Source organism: Carassius gibelio, chromosome A16 (genome assembly GCF_023724105.1).
Source record: "Carassius gibelio isolate Cgi1373 ecotype wild population from Czech Republic chromosome A16, carGib1.2-hapl.c, whole genome shotgun sequence".
NCBI classification, from domain to species: domain Eukaryota; kingdom Metazoa; phylum Chordata; class Actinopteri; order Cypriniformes; family Cyprinidae; genus Carassius; species Carassius gibelio.
In genome coordinates, this window is record NC_068386.1 from 585,694 (window position 1) to 599,503 (window position 13,810).

The 13,810-nt window shown below is 44.3% G+C and overlaps 3 protein-coding genes across 8 annotated transcripts in view; 2 read left to right on the top strand and 1 right to left on the bottom strand.

Annotated features, from left to right (window-relative positions):
* The window catches only part of spag1b (sperm associated antigen 1b), a 7,082-nt gene extending 5,054 nt beyond the window's left edge, over positions 1–2,028 (top strand). The window contains exons 14-17 of the mRNA XM_052617725.1: positions 1–26; positions 674–823; positions 938–1,294; positions 1,503–2,028. The exon at positions 1–26 is cut by the window's left edge and continues 101 nt beyond it. Coding sequence (XP_052473685.1) covers positions 1–26; positions 674–823; positions 938–1,294; positions 1,503–1,631 — 662 coding nt within the window. The 3' untranslated portion in view covers positions 1,632–2,028. The remainder of the gene's footprint in view (positions 27–673; positions 824–937; positions 1,295–1,502) is intronic.
* A 1,039-nt stretch (positions 2,029–3,067) lies between these two features.
* malsu1 (mitochondrial assembly of ribosomal large subunit 1) lies at positions 3,068–4,445 on the top strand. The gene is made up of 4 exons (XM_052617749.1): positions 3,068–3,344; positions 3,743–3,918; positions 4,025–4,106; positions 4,191–4,445. The coding sequence occupies exons 1-4, from the start codon at positions 3,152–3,154 to the stop codon at positions 4,394–4,396; spliced, it is 657 nt and encodes a 218-aa protein (XP_052473709.1). The 5' UTR covers positions 3,068–3,151; the 3' UTR covers positions 4,397–4,445.
* A 2,130-nt stretch (positions 4,446–6,575) lies between these two features.
* khdc4 (KH domain containing 4, pre-mRNA splicing factor) lies at positions 6,576–12,917 on the bottom strand. Of its 6 annotated transcripts, none has more exons than XM_052617731.1 (14): positions 12,766–12,917; positions 11,395–11,566; positions 10,863–10,979; positions 10,709–10,788; positions 10,575–10,627; positions 10,321–10,481; positions 10,039–10,250; positions 9,903–9,963; positions 9,559–9,616; positions 9,173–9,366; positions 8,947–9,099; positions 8,395–8,504; positions 7,412–7,506; positions 6,576–6,952 (listed from the first exon to the last, which is right to left on the bottom strand). In XM_052617731.1, the coding sequence occupies exons 1-14, from the start codon at positions 12,906–12,908 to the stop codon at positions 6,774–6,776; spliced, it is 1,788 nt and encodes a 595-aa protein (XP_052473691.1). In that variant the 5' UTR covers positions 12,909–12,917; the 3' UTR covers positions 6,576–6,773. The 6 variants fall into 6 exon arrangements, 3 of the variants coding, with proteins under 3 accessions (XP_052473691.1, XP_052473693.1, XP_052473692.1); XR_008187862.1 differs by having other exon boundaries at positions 6,896–6,952; positions 7,412–7,503; positions 8,395–8,476; XR_008187861.1 differs by having other exon boundaries at positions 6,900–6,952; positions 8,395–8,476.
* Positions 12,918–13,810: the final 893 nt, after the last annotated feature.

Here is a 13,810-nt window from a genome sequence, read left to right on the forward strand (position 1 = left end):
GCGCGCTGGCCAATAAGGGCCTGAAGGTGAGTGTTACCATGACGACCTGTCCATCATCTGAATGTAAGCGACAGTGTTGTGGACATTACGGAAAACACCTTTCATTTGTCGTTCTTCCTCGTCTCGTGTGTGTGAGAGTGTTCAGACAGGGATGATGTTTTAATGTTATAAAATGCTCCGAAACATATCATTTTTTCATATATTAAAATGTTTTAGTTAAAGTAATAGTTGAAAATCTGAGATCAGGGTGAGTTTGTGTCTTCATCAGGTTTGTAGAAATGTAGCACTGCATCAGTGTCTCATCAATGGATGCTCTGCAGTGAATGGGTGCCGTCAGAATGAGAGTCTGATAAAAACATCACAATAATCCACAGCACTCCAGTCCATCAGTGAACATCTGGAGAAGACAAAACCTGAAACACATCCAGCATTAAGATGATTTTAACTCAAATACATAGAGTCTATAATCCATAATAACACTTCCTCCAGTGAAAAAGTGTTCTGGTCTGAATCAGGAGAGAAATCTGCACAGATCAAGCAGCGTTTAAACAGATCTAAACTAATCTGTGAGAGACAACAGCAGATGCACTTTATTAATACATGCTGCAGTAAACATGATTTGAACTGGATATTTACATTGTGTGCGTGTGTGTGTGTGTGTGTGTGTGTGCAGGATTACGTGGCGTGTCGTTCAGACCTGCAGCAGGTGTTGTGTTTGGATGCGAGTGTGACGGAGGCGGAGCAGCTTCTGATGGAGGTCACGCAACTGATGACAGACTGCAGAGCTTCATCAGGAACTAGAAGAATCATCACCATCAATGAGGTCTCACACACACACACACACACTCACACACACACACACACACACACACACACACACTCTCTCTCTCTCTCTCTCTCTGTCTCACACACACACTGAGATCAGCTCTCTGTGCAGGTGGCTGAAGATGGTGATGAAGATGATGATGATGATGGTAATGGTGATGATGGTAATGATGATGGTGATGAAGATGAGGGCAGCGGTGCGGTCGTGTCGTCTGTCTCTCTGCGGTCGTGGAGTGTGTTTGAGTTCGGTCAGGCTCTGAGCAGTGCTGTCTCTGGCGGTGACCTTTTGACCTGTGCTGACCTCCTGCGCTCCGTCGCATCTGAACGCCTGCCGCAGCTCATCAGCACACAGCTGGACGGACACACACTGGGCTTCATCATTCGAGCGCTGCACACACACCTGCTGCACACACACCCCGAGCTGGTGTTCCTGCACCTGCAGCAGCTGCACACGGCACACAGGCTCACGGTGAGCACACGCCAGCAACACGCTTACATGTGTGTTAGACATGATCAAACACACACTTCATAGACCCTGATCAGCCAATCAGACGGCAGCGCTGGGTCGAGGAACGTGTGTGTCATTATTAGTGTGTTCCGTCATATCTAATGTGTTAACAAGTGTTCTCTCCTCTGCGTGTGTGCGTGTGTGTGTGTGTGTGTGTGTGTGTGTGCAGATGGTGCTGATGCTGTTGAGCGCTGAGGATCGCACACACCTCTCACAGATCTTCCAGAAGCTTCATGCAGTGCAGACTGAAGCTTTCTCACAAAGTGACGTCTCAAACCTGGCCAACAAATACATGTGACGCTCCTTCAGCCTTCCCATGATGCCACACTCCTCTCCAGCCGATGGCTCTGTGACGGGAGGAAGCAGGACAGACACTCCTCACTGTCACTCTTACTCTGTAGTTCTCTGTTCTTGATGTGAGATGATTTTATTGCTTTGTTGAACTATAAACGAGTGTTCAGGTCAATAATCTTCTGTCTCATGTTTATGGATGTTTCTGTTCATGTCCAGTGTTTCAGCAGAGCTTCTCAACCCAACACAAACATTAATGCAGTATTATTATTATTAATGCTACAATCATATCTTCTGAACCACTACATTTCTTACTAATTTTGTGCTGCTGATTCTGCATGTTTTTTTCTCTTTTACATCACTCTTTCTCATTAAATATGAAGCAGTGTTGCTTTTGAGAATGATTTGTGTGGTGAATTAGTCTTGTGTTCTCCCTTAAACTGAAGAAAAACCTCAAAAACATGATTCCTGTCTGAATCTGAGCCAGACTGCAACTATCTGATCAAATCTCAGTCCATTTTCACACACACCATGATTTCCACTTTTAACATGTAACTGATACACACACACACACACACACAACATTTCAAAAAGCTTAATGTGAAAGTAATTTAACAAAAAAAGTATTATTCCTCAGATTAGGTAATATTAGGCTTTTTTTGCAAATCAGAATTTTTTTCTCGCTTTAATTATATTAAAATAATCTAATTTAAATTACACATTAAATCAAGATGTAACCAAATCATATTGCTTTCACAATCTTATTTCAATAGGTTTTTTATTCAAATGCTCAAATAAACAAATAAAAAACATCTTACTTTCAAAATGGCAATTAATTTCCTCATTTGGGGAAGCCTAAACCCGTATCAAAATAAAATAAAAATCATTTGTATTTGATAATTAACTTCCACGATCAACCCAAGGAGAATAAGCTTTAATATAGTCACAAATTTACTGTTTATAAAGTAAACAAAAAAGAAATGCAAGTATATAAATAAATATATTTAAGGTTTATAAAATAAAAAATAATAATAAAAAAGCAGTGTGAGGCACTTTTTATGAAGGATGGATGCGCTTTATTGGACTTATTTTGGACTAGAAACACCCATTCACTGCCATTATAAAGCTCTGGAGAGCCAGGCTGTTTATAATATAACTCCGACTGGATTCGTCTGAAAGAGGAAAGTCAAATACACCTAGGATGGCTTGAGGGTGAGTAAATCATGGGTTAATTTTCATTTTTGGCTGAACTATCCCTTTAAACCACTGCTCACCGCTGAGGAAACGGTCGGTACGCCAGCTGTGTTTCGCGATCTGTAGTTATTATGCAGAAAACAGATCCTAGACGAGCAATTTCGGCGAGCTTTTCATTCTTAAAAGCATCTGAATGCGGCGGTTTGAGTGAGAAACGCGTCCGTCCTCCGGTCCTGCAGGGGGCGCCGCTTCGAGCCGGCGCTGCGAGAGCGTCACACCGGAGCAGCACGAGCTCACACGGCGATGTTGTTCTGTTGTTATTAATCAGACAGAATGATCGCGACGCGCTGTTTCCCGCAGCGGACTCTGCTCAGGGCGGCAGCCCGGTGTTCTCATCGCTCTTTACAGCGGAATGTGTTCAGTAAAACAGCGACAGAGACACAGAAACTGACTCTAGCAGCTCAGAGCTCCAGCGAGGTGACTCCAGCTGGAAACATCTCAACATCTCAGATCAGCCCCAGAGCAGGCGAGTCACACATCTCCAAAACATCATTAATCAGGACAGACCTCACCAAACCTGGAGAACTTCCCACTGGGTTTTATTATTGGTTTAGTTTTTAAGTATATTTCATCTTTTAGTTTAATTATTTCAATGCAATTATTATCTGGTTTAAAGATGATTTCATTGACTATTAAACACATTTACTTTTAGAATTCTCATTAATCCTGCGCAAATGTTCTTAAAATTGGTCTCTTGTTTTATGCAATTTCTGTTCATTTTCTGGTCAAGTGAAGATTTTTTTGTAACTATAGAATTCATAACTAATCCCATTGAATCTCACCATTGCCGTTAACGCCGTGCAGGAGTGAAGTGCTGGGTTGTCATGAGTGTGTAAGATGTCCAGATGTGACTGGTTTGTTCAGGTGGGGTCCAGGAGCTGGACGTGGCTCTGCTGGTGTCGGTGCTGAAGCAGGAGAACGCCTCGGACATCTGTGTGATCAGAGTCCCGCCGGAGCTCAAATACACCAATCACATGATCATCGTGAGCGGATCCTCGCCTCGACACCTGAGCGCCATCGCAGCGCTGCTGCTCAAAACAGTGAGGAGACACACACACACACACACACATGTTTCTCTGAGTTCAGCTCTGATCTGTCAGTGAGAGTCTGATCCTGTTCTAGACTCATGTTCTTGTTTATCTGTAGTTTAAGTTCCTGCGGAAGGACAAGGATCCACACGTTCGGCTGGAGGGGAGAGACTGCGACGACTGGAAGTGCATCGACTTCGGTGTGTGTTTCTGCTGACCGTGACCCGTGTGTGTGTGTGTGTGTGTGTGTGTGAGAGACTAACGGCGGCTCGTCTGTCCCGCAGGACCGATGGTGCTTCACCTCATGCTGCCGGACACCAGACAGACGTACGAGCTGGAGAAGCTGTGGACGCTGCGCTCGTATGACGAACAGCTGAAGCGCATCCCGCCGGAAACACTGCCCTCAGACTTCATCTACGACGTCAGACCTGCTGCTCACAGACTCAAATCAACAGTGACTTTAAATATTAAACAAGGACAAGTTGTCTGAAATATCAAGATTTGAGCTGCTAATTTGGAATAAAATCAATTCAAAAATATTGTTTGTGTTGACTGTCAATAACATTTAAGTTGTGCAATCAAAGATATGTACTAGGTGTGGAATGACTATAATAATAACTATGATGATTATGATAACTACAATTAAAGCTGCCAGCAGCGTTGAAAGGGCCCTCGCACCTGGAGCCACCTCCAAAACTGTCAGAAAACTGAACATTAAATAACGGAGGAATATATCAGTCATTTATATGAGCCAAACCTCCTGCAGGTGGCGCTGTGAGTACACGTGTAGATGGGTATGTGTTTGGAACAGGACTCTGGGGCGGTTCAGACATTGTATGCATTAGTTATAAATACCTTTAACAATATAAATTACACCAACCAAATTTTGAATCAATCTCTAGAAGTTCATTAAAGGGGTCATACAATGCCCATTTTCCACAAGTTGATATGATTCTTAAGGGTCTTAATGAAAAGTCTGTAACGTAGTTTGTTTAAAATTTCTCAAGGTTAGTGTAAAAATCACCCTTTTTATCCTGAAAAAAAACCAGCTCTTTTGGGATTCTCCTTTAATGCTAATGAGCTCAGCTGACTCCGCCCCTTTCTTCTGATTGTTTACTTTAGCCACATTCATAGTGAAACTTGTTAATTAGCACATTATTAGGAGAGGCGCTTTTCAATGATTCATTTAAATACATCATACTCACTGCTGGAGGCTGGATCATGAAGAATTAGAGCAAACATAAAAGCATTTAAGTAGATCAAGGGCGCATTTCTATCATTTCTCCAAACGTAAATTAAACCTCTGCGATTTCAGTCGCTCAGATGACTATTGCTGTGTTCATTATTACATCCAACAACAAAACACCTCAATCCCTCAGGAGTCATGCTCGTCTGCATCTCTGACTGATGACTGTCACTCAGGACGGGTCTGAGGTAAGACCAGGGGTGGTTCTAGGGTGAGTGGAGATCCGGGGCTTTGCCCAGAAAAATCCATGTATGTGACTTTTTATTTTAATAAATCAGAAAGATTTACCTTGTTTAAAATATACAAAAAAAACAAACAAATGTAAAACATTTTATTTAAAGTATTGAGGAAAATACATTTGCTTTTTGCAAACAAAAATTAAGAACTGCAAAACAAATGAAACAGCGCGAAAGCAATGATTGTGCAATAAATATTTTCCATGGTCATATCTATTAATTTATTTTGCAATGCTGCTTTTATTTTGTGTGTCAGTCTAGTTTGAGCTTGCGATACCATTTTCCCTTTGCGCTTTACTTTTCTGGACGTCTCTCTTTGTGACACTGTTTTGACGTGGGGGTGGAGTCAAGGGACGGGGGCGTGTACAACATGACTCCCTGGAAGTGACGTCATCGGCCCGAGACGCAGCTCACTGATCCAGGTCCTGTCATGATGAGCAGAGACTTTCACGTGGATCGTTTATTTTTATTCAGTAGCATGTTTTAGTTTTATTTACTTTATTAACAAATGTAGGTGTATTAGCAGCGTTTGCTCAAGTTAAAGAAGTTGTTAACATGAACATCTGCTGTTTATTTCTCTCTAATGTGCACACTTTTATAGCATTATGTGTATGGATCGCGAATCATTTCAGTCAGTTCGGGGTTCGCAAATCATAGCTGTATATGGATAGGCATTTTTAACTAATTTAGTAGCTAGTTCTAATTACGTTTTCCACGTTTGTTTAGGTGTGAAATGTGAACTGGTATTTTTTGTTTTAATGATGTGCCTTTTAACAGTATCAAGTATATTAAAAAACTAAACAAATTGTGCCTAAAAAGTGCACGCATCTAGGCTAATTTTACGTTACATGATGAACTACCAACACGCATTTCAGTTCAAACTACTTGTAAAAGTGCATGTAGCATTTGCTAAGGAAAAACGAAATAACTGACTGTAAATTGAATTTCAGATTTTACTCCAACATACTTTTTTTGTAGGTATCTGTTTTACGTGTAACCTTGCTCAAGGCGCACTTCCTTGAAAGAGTATAGGTGGCGCTATAAGTCATTTTGCCAAGTTTCATGAGTTTTTGAGCATGTTAAGGCCTCCAAAATCAGATTAGTTGTGGAGAATAATAATATTGTGTTCGTTATTTTTCTTGGTGTGAAGAGACGTTTGGAGGAAATTAAACCGGAAACACAGTGTGTGTGAGTCAATGTGTGTTTATTTGTCAACAGAATCTCACAGAAGAAGTTACATTACAAATCAAAACCATGAAGAGGAAGTAGAGTAATGAGAGACGTCACGTCCACCCATAATCCCACGGGACAGTCTTTAGGAGGCATGAACGTGACTTCAGTGTTTGTGTGTGTGTGTGTGTGAGTGAGAGAGTGTGAGTGTGTGTTTACGGGGCCATCCAGAAGGGCATGGTCTGCGTCTGTGTTTTGGGCCGTGAGGGCGGTGATGGCGGGCAGCGGTACGTCCATCCTGCTCCTGCTGCGGAGGGTCTGTGATCGTCTTCCTCGTCGGAGGAGTCTGCGGTGTACGCCACGAGCCCCGTCCGCACACGCTTCACCTGCGGCTCTGAGGAGACACCAGAAACACACACAAACAACACGCCACAGCAGCACACAGTTAATCAAACACAGGAGCGCGACGGATGACAGCCACATGTCATCAGGGGCGTCCAATCAGGAGGCGGCGTCCAGGAAACAGGCCCCACCCCCACCACAGGATCGGACACATGAAAGAGAGGGAAAAACACAGAGAGAGAGAGAGAGAGAACACAGAACACAAGAGAGACAGCCGTTAGTGTGGCAGCCTCACACCTGGTGACATCACCGCTCGGGGGAGGAGCTTCATTCAACACATCTGACCAATGAGGGGCGGAGAAGCTGAAGCGTGTCATTTCCTGAGGAAGCGAGACGCTTCAGCTTTACCTGTAGCTAGCGTACAGTCCTCCGCTGCCGCAGCCTCACATCTGCATGCAGAAAGCCGTCAGTGTGAGCGATCATTAACGAGCTGCCAGAGCGGCTGTCTTACCCAGGATGCTCGGCGCTGGCGTCTTCTCTTCTGCATTCTGAGCTCTCGGACCGCTGACTGGAGCCGGAGCACACGGAGGAGGCATGAGTCTGCTGCTGCGCACACACACACACACACAGATACACACACACACACAGACACAGACAGACATACACACACACAGACACAGACAGACATACACACACACACAGACACAGACAGACATACACACACACAGAAACACACACACAGACACACACACACAGAGACACACACACACAGACAGAGACACACACACACACAGACACAGACAGACATACACACACACAGACACAGACAGACATACACACACACACACAGAAACACACACACAGAGACACACACACACGTTAGTCCATCTGGAGCTCACTCAAGTTCATACTGCTTCAAAGCTGCTGCACAGATCATCACGATGTTGATGTATATTATCTTCTAGTGGCATGCATCAGATCAGCTGGACGATCATATCATTTGATTTTGTGCTGATTTAAAGAATCAAGCTGCTGAGATCTGTAGAGCAGTCTAGTCTCACTCTGATCATTCATTTGATACTCGATGAATCTGTGTTTGAACAAATCATTTGAGTCAATGATTCAGTGGCCTGTTCATAAAGACTTTCTAAATGAATCAGCTGTTCTGAATGAGTCAGAGGATCACTGGAAGCTTTACTGATCCATGACAGGCTTCAACTAAACAAGGGGCTCTCAAAAACACACTCTGAAGTATGGTCACATCATCATTGTATATATAAGACATTTTGTGTCAAAATTACACACCCCTAAAATAACCTAGAATCACTTAAAAAAACAAAAACTGTATGGTTAATATTAATATAATTGTGTGCAAACTAGGGTTTAACAAAAGGTAATTTGGCCCCCACACAAGGGGACATTTTCTCAGATCCGACCCTCAACTTAAAATGAGTTTGACACACCTGTGTGTGTGTGTGTGTGTGTGTGTCTAACCTGTCTCTCTCTCTCACAGGCCCTGAAGCAGCAGCAGACGGGGGTCCTGACGCCTCAGAGCTGCCCACAGAGATGCCTGCACCTAAATTAGTCATATGAATGGGTCCATGCTATGAGCAGAAAAACACAACAGCATTAACACACACCTTCACTTACATACACACATCAGTGACTCATCATCTGTCTCACACACACAACAGCAGTGACTCAACATCTGTCTCACACATACTCATCATCTCTGTCACACACACACACACACACACAAATCAAATCGCTCTTACACAGAAGAGGAAAATCAAGTTTACAGTTGAACACATGAGCAGTTCCCATCATTCACTGCATGAACCCTAGTGAGCTGTCATTCAGTACAAATAAACTGCAAACAAACACTTTCAGGAACTCATGACCCCAGAGATCAGAGGTCACTTCATTAACAGGCTCCGCCCACAAACTGCTGTCACCATGACAACAGGCAGCTGACCTCCCGCACCTGTAGAAACACAGTAAAGGCAGACGTGACGAGTGTAGGGTCTGCCGAGTGCCAGAGCTCACCTGGTATCCCAGCAGGCCACTGTCCGTCTCGTCCGGCACGTCCTCTGTGAAGCGGCGCTTCTGCGGCGGGATGGGCGGAGCCATGGGTTTGGGCGGAGCCACTGGTTTGGGCGGAGCCAGTGCAGCGGGAGGGAACGGAGCAGGAGGAAGAGTCTGGAGACAGAGACAGACGCTTGAGGAGACGGATGATTGACAGACGGTGAACAGGTGTGTGTGAGAGCATTACCTGTGCAGGGACGCTCGCGGGGGTCATGGGATACTGTGCGGTCGGGGGGGGGACGGGCACCGGAGCCACAGGATACTGAGGAGGGACGGGCTGCGGCGGCGGGATGGGAACGGGGTAGGAGGGCTGGAAGCCTGCGGGGGGGTAATACGGAGGCTGTGGGGGGATCCCGTTAACGGCAGGAGGCTGAACGAAACCTGCGTACACACACACACACACAACCATCAGAACAAACATGAGAACACACACACACCTGCAGTCACATGACCTTTAATGAAAACACTGTGTGTGCGTGTGTGTGTCTATGTATGTGAGTGTGTGAGAGAGTGTGCGTGTGAGTGTCTGTGTGTGAGAGTGTGTGTGTGTGTGAGAGAGAGTGTGTGTTTTACCCTGTGTGGGCATCACACTGCTCATCTGATTCAGGAATCGAGAATACTCAGCATGAACCTGCCAGAGAACACACACACACACACACACACACACACACACACACCAGATTCAGTGACACTGCTAACTCAAACTACTCAAAAATAAATGTTGCCTTATCCACTAACAGAAATAAAATCAATTGAAGCTGAAACACTAAAATAAACATTGAATACAATTAAATAGAAATTAAAAACAACAAAAAAAAGATACAAAAGCACCTAAAATTACTAAACCTGAAAATATAAAAATAAAATACAATTTAAAAAGTAATAAATACTATAATGATTAGGAGAGAGAGACGTACGGTCTGCAGCAGGTTCTCACACAGGGTTCTAGCAGCAGCGAGTCCTTCTGGCTTCGGGTGACTGGAGGAACAGAGAAACTGGTGAGCGAGTGTGTGTGTGTGTGTGTGTGTGTGTGTGAGAGATCCGCACACACACCTGATGTAGATGTACATAGGCTCGAAGGCCTCTCGTCCTGACGCAGGCTCCAGGCAGCCGGACCCTCGGCCCCGCAGGAAGACTTTGGCCCCGGTTTCTGCCTGAATGTGCTGCAGGTACGAGCAGCCGGGCCCCTCCACACGCTCCTTCACACAGAAGCCCTGCACGGCCTGATCCAGACCCACAAACAGCTTGTCCTGCACGTAATGCATCTGACACACACACACACACGGTTAGGCTGGAGTGAAGAGGAGACACAGGTGTGTGTGTGTGTGTACTCACTCCTCCTGGATAGTGTGGTTTGTGAGCAGCGGAGGGGATTGTGGGTACAGGAGCGGGTCCAGGCTGCTGGTAAACGGTGACCGTGGCTCCGCTGTAGCTGGAGTTAGTGGCAGCCTTCACCACACCGTTAGTAATGATCTCCTTGATCCGGTTAACAGCCCCTACACACACACACACACACACACACACAGTGCGATGTTAAACACACACAGAGAATCCTCAGAACGTAGTGAAGTGTTGGTCAGGTCACTCACTGTCCACTAAGTGTCTGGTTTGTCCCTGGACGTGCAGATAGAGCGGACGGTCACTGTGGAGACATCAGTGTAGAGCTCAGAAACACTGATCAGGAGCGAATGACCAGAAACAGAGGAGTGTGATGAGGACAGACCTGGGCAGTGCTTTACTCTTCTCCTCCGCGGTCAGGAAGCGTCCTCTGGTGGACACTGCAGCGCCGCTCACTCTGCTGATCTGTGCAGAACACCATCATCACCTCACACATCAGGACACACACACACACACACACACACACACACGGGACTGACCTCGTCTTGAGTCTGTCCGCGGGTCAGCAGATTCCGACAGGTGAGAGGAACGTCGTTAATCTCCACCTCGGCCACCACCAGATCATCTTTCACCTTATTACCAGCAACACCTGCCACCTACACACACACACACACACACACACGTCCTGTGTGTAATTATTCATGCACACGTCCTCCTCATATTCACACACTACATGTTAGTCAAGAAAAAAAAAAAATCTAAAATGTTGTCTTGGAATAAAATACCTCAAAACTATGTGACACAAATATTAAAAGCATGAAAAAACTAAAAAAATAAAAATAAAAGCCAATTCAAAATGATGTGTGAGTGAGTGTGTGTGTATGTGTGTGTGTGTGTGTGTGTGTGTGTGTGCATGTAAGAGTGTCTGTACGTGTGTGAGTGTATGTGTGTGTGAGTGAGTGAGTGTCTATACCTGTGTGAGAGTGTATGTGTGTTTGTGTGTGTGTGTGTAGGTGTGTCTGTGTGTGTGTGTGTGTGTGTCTCCAGCAGTGTATGAGACGTGAGACTGACTTTCTCCGCAGGAGCAGTGCTGCTGATCTGAGACGGTTTGAGCTTTCCTTTGGCCACCAGCATGGCGTTGATCTTGGCAGCGACGGCGGCAGCAGCGTCCAGAGCTCCGGTCGGAGCAGAGCCTCCATCATCTCCGGACACCGGACCGGCCTGATCCCATTTACTGCGCCGGCTGACACACACACACACACACATCAACCTTCATCATCATCATCAGTAGCTGTGTTTACATGGACCCTACTAATCTGGTGGTAATAGGACTAGAAGCGCAATCAGAATAAAAAAGTAAATCGGATTGAATTGGCCAGATCCGAATAAAACTTCGATCGGATTGTTAGGGGTGGTTTAGGTTTACTCCTTTTGTTTGAGTTCATGTAAACACTGGAGCAGATTGAAAACCGAAACTGTGGAGTACTGCGCATGCGCAGTGACGTGGAAATAGTGTAATAACGTATGACGCTCAGAACAAGCTGTTTCTCCTGTTGAATAAAGTGTCATAAATAAGTGTCCTGTCGTTATGAATCTCCTCTTTCACTCAGCATCTGTGAAGTGGAACACGACCACATCCCACAGCTCCTTGTTTGACTCTCATCAACAGATGACTAGTTTTGGGTGCGGGAAGGGGTACTTTTACACCTTGTTTTTTAAGTAACGTTAAGCAACACAACAATTCATGTGCTGGTCGTGGCCTACTTAGGACCTGAAGTAGATAAATATCACGTGTGCTTTTTAAAACAGTATGCAACAGCAGCGGGAAACTCTGTATATTCATGCAGTGCGCATGAGTAAATCCGATCAGAAGCTTGTGACATGTAAACGCGCACATCAACCCCATCACTTTATTCAGCGTTCATGTAAACACTACGTCCAGATTCGTCAATCAGAATGAATAAATTCCGATGGAAGCAAAAAGTGTCCATGTAACACACCTTGTGTTCTGCTCTATGGTGTGTGGAAAACAAGCCCAAATCAACACATTCACCGAGCTGTAAATCATCACTCAGAACCAAACAGATGGATCTCACTCGGTTTAACCTCTGAACTCCCAATGCTCCTGATCAAGAGCGACATTCAGACTCACTGATTCATCACCTGAGTGAGTGTGTGTGTGTGTGTTAGAAGTGTGCACACACACATCGAAATGATGTTTATGGTCTGTGCTCGCAACTCAAGCCCACAACATCACGGTGTCACCATGGCAGCGGTACTGGTCCGCAGTGATTGGAGCAGACGCGGTTTCTATGAGGTGTGAGGATCTGATCTGGGATTAAATCGGTGTTTCCGGCTCTGTTCGGTTTGTTGTTGTTGTGTAACATTCGCCATTACCGGCGCGTCAGACCCGCCCCCCACCGCGGAGCAGCACACACTTACCCGCCGCTGTGCGGGACACCCAACGGCATCTGATGCATGGCCTTTACGCTTCTGTTTGCAATGAACCGAATCCAATCGAACCGATCCGCTTTCGACGCTCGGGTAGACAGACTAGCCAACGGAAACACAGCGCTATCCGTCATTTCCGCTGCCGCCGCGCATGCGCAGTATCATAAACTCCCGTCAGTTACGCAGGGGCGGAGCCAGCTGACGGCTGACGCGCACATACAAATATAATATTTGTTAAATAATTGTTTAATATATTTTAACACAATTACAAAACTATGATGACACTTCAAATACTAAAATAAATAAATAATTTTTTGTCTAATTATTGATGAGTTTGATTGACAGCTGCGATGACGCACCTGTGTTCGTGTGTTTGCAGTCAGTCAGCCAATAATTTGCAGATGTGTGTTAGAAATGTTTTGAAAATCCATAATTCTGTAAAAAAAAAAAAAAACTGTCTTTTCAAAACCCGTCCATCCGGTTCTTTATTAATGTGTGATTATTAATGTGTAATGTGGACTCAGTCGGCGTCTAAAGCATTTAAGGCCAGTCCTGCCTAAAGATTATACTTATCATATAAATATTAATAACTTTCTACATTTACTGTAGAATGATGAAAGAACATTAAAATATACAGATAACATTTTAAATGACTTCTGTTCCGGAATAAATATATAGTATAAAATATGTAATTTTCCTTCTGATACTCAGGTTTGTATCTAGTTTCTCCAGCAGGTGGAACTAAAATCAAAGATTGCTGACAGACTCGTGTTAAGCAGCATGTATCGCAGATTATTATGAAATATTAGACTCTTTTGTTAATTGTTCTGGCAATAATAATTTTACATGACATTTGGCATAACATGGTGACGCTGTATAAATGATCTTCATATCTTCAATTCAGGAGATAGTGAGTTTTACATGAAACTTTATTACCAGGGACCTTCAGATTAATATATATATATATATATATATCATAAAAAAAAATAAAACAACCTGGAATACTAAAAATATATGTGTTAATTTAATCCATACT

What these genes read in the sequence shown, in the direction of transcription:
- malsu1 (XM_052617749.1), top strand. Translation starts at nt 3,152, where the DNA reads ATGATCGCGACGCGCTGTTTCCCGCAGCGGACTCTGCTCAGGGCGGCA. An exon ending in TCAGATCAGCCCCAGAGCAG is followed by an intron (nt 3,345 to 3,742) that starts GCGAGTCACACA and finishes TGGTTTGTTCAG; the next exon opens with GTGGGGTCCAGGAGCTGGAC. An exon ending in CTGGAAGTGCATCGACTTCG is followed by an intron (nt 4,107 to 4,190) that starts GTGTGTGTTTCT and finishes TCTGTCCCGCAG; the next exon opens with GACCGATGGTGCTTCACCTC.
- khdc4 (XM_052617731.1), bottom strand. Translation starts at nt 12,908, where the DNA reads ATGACGGATAGCGCTGTGTTTCCGTTGGCTAGTCTGTCTACCCGAGCG. An exon ending in GCGGACAGACTCAAGACGAG is followed by an intron (nt 10,789 to 10,862) that starts GTCAGTCCCGTG and finishes TGTTCTGCACAG; the next exon opens with ATCAGCAGAGTGAGCGGCGC. An exon ending in GTGAGAACCTGCTGCAGACC is followed by an intron (nt 9,617 to 9,902) that starts GTACGTCTCTCT and finishes GTTCTCTGGCAG; the next exon opens with GTTCATGCTGAGTATTCTCG.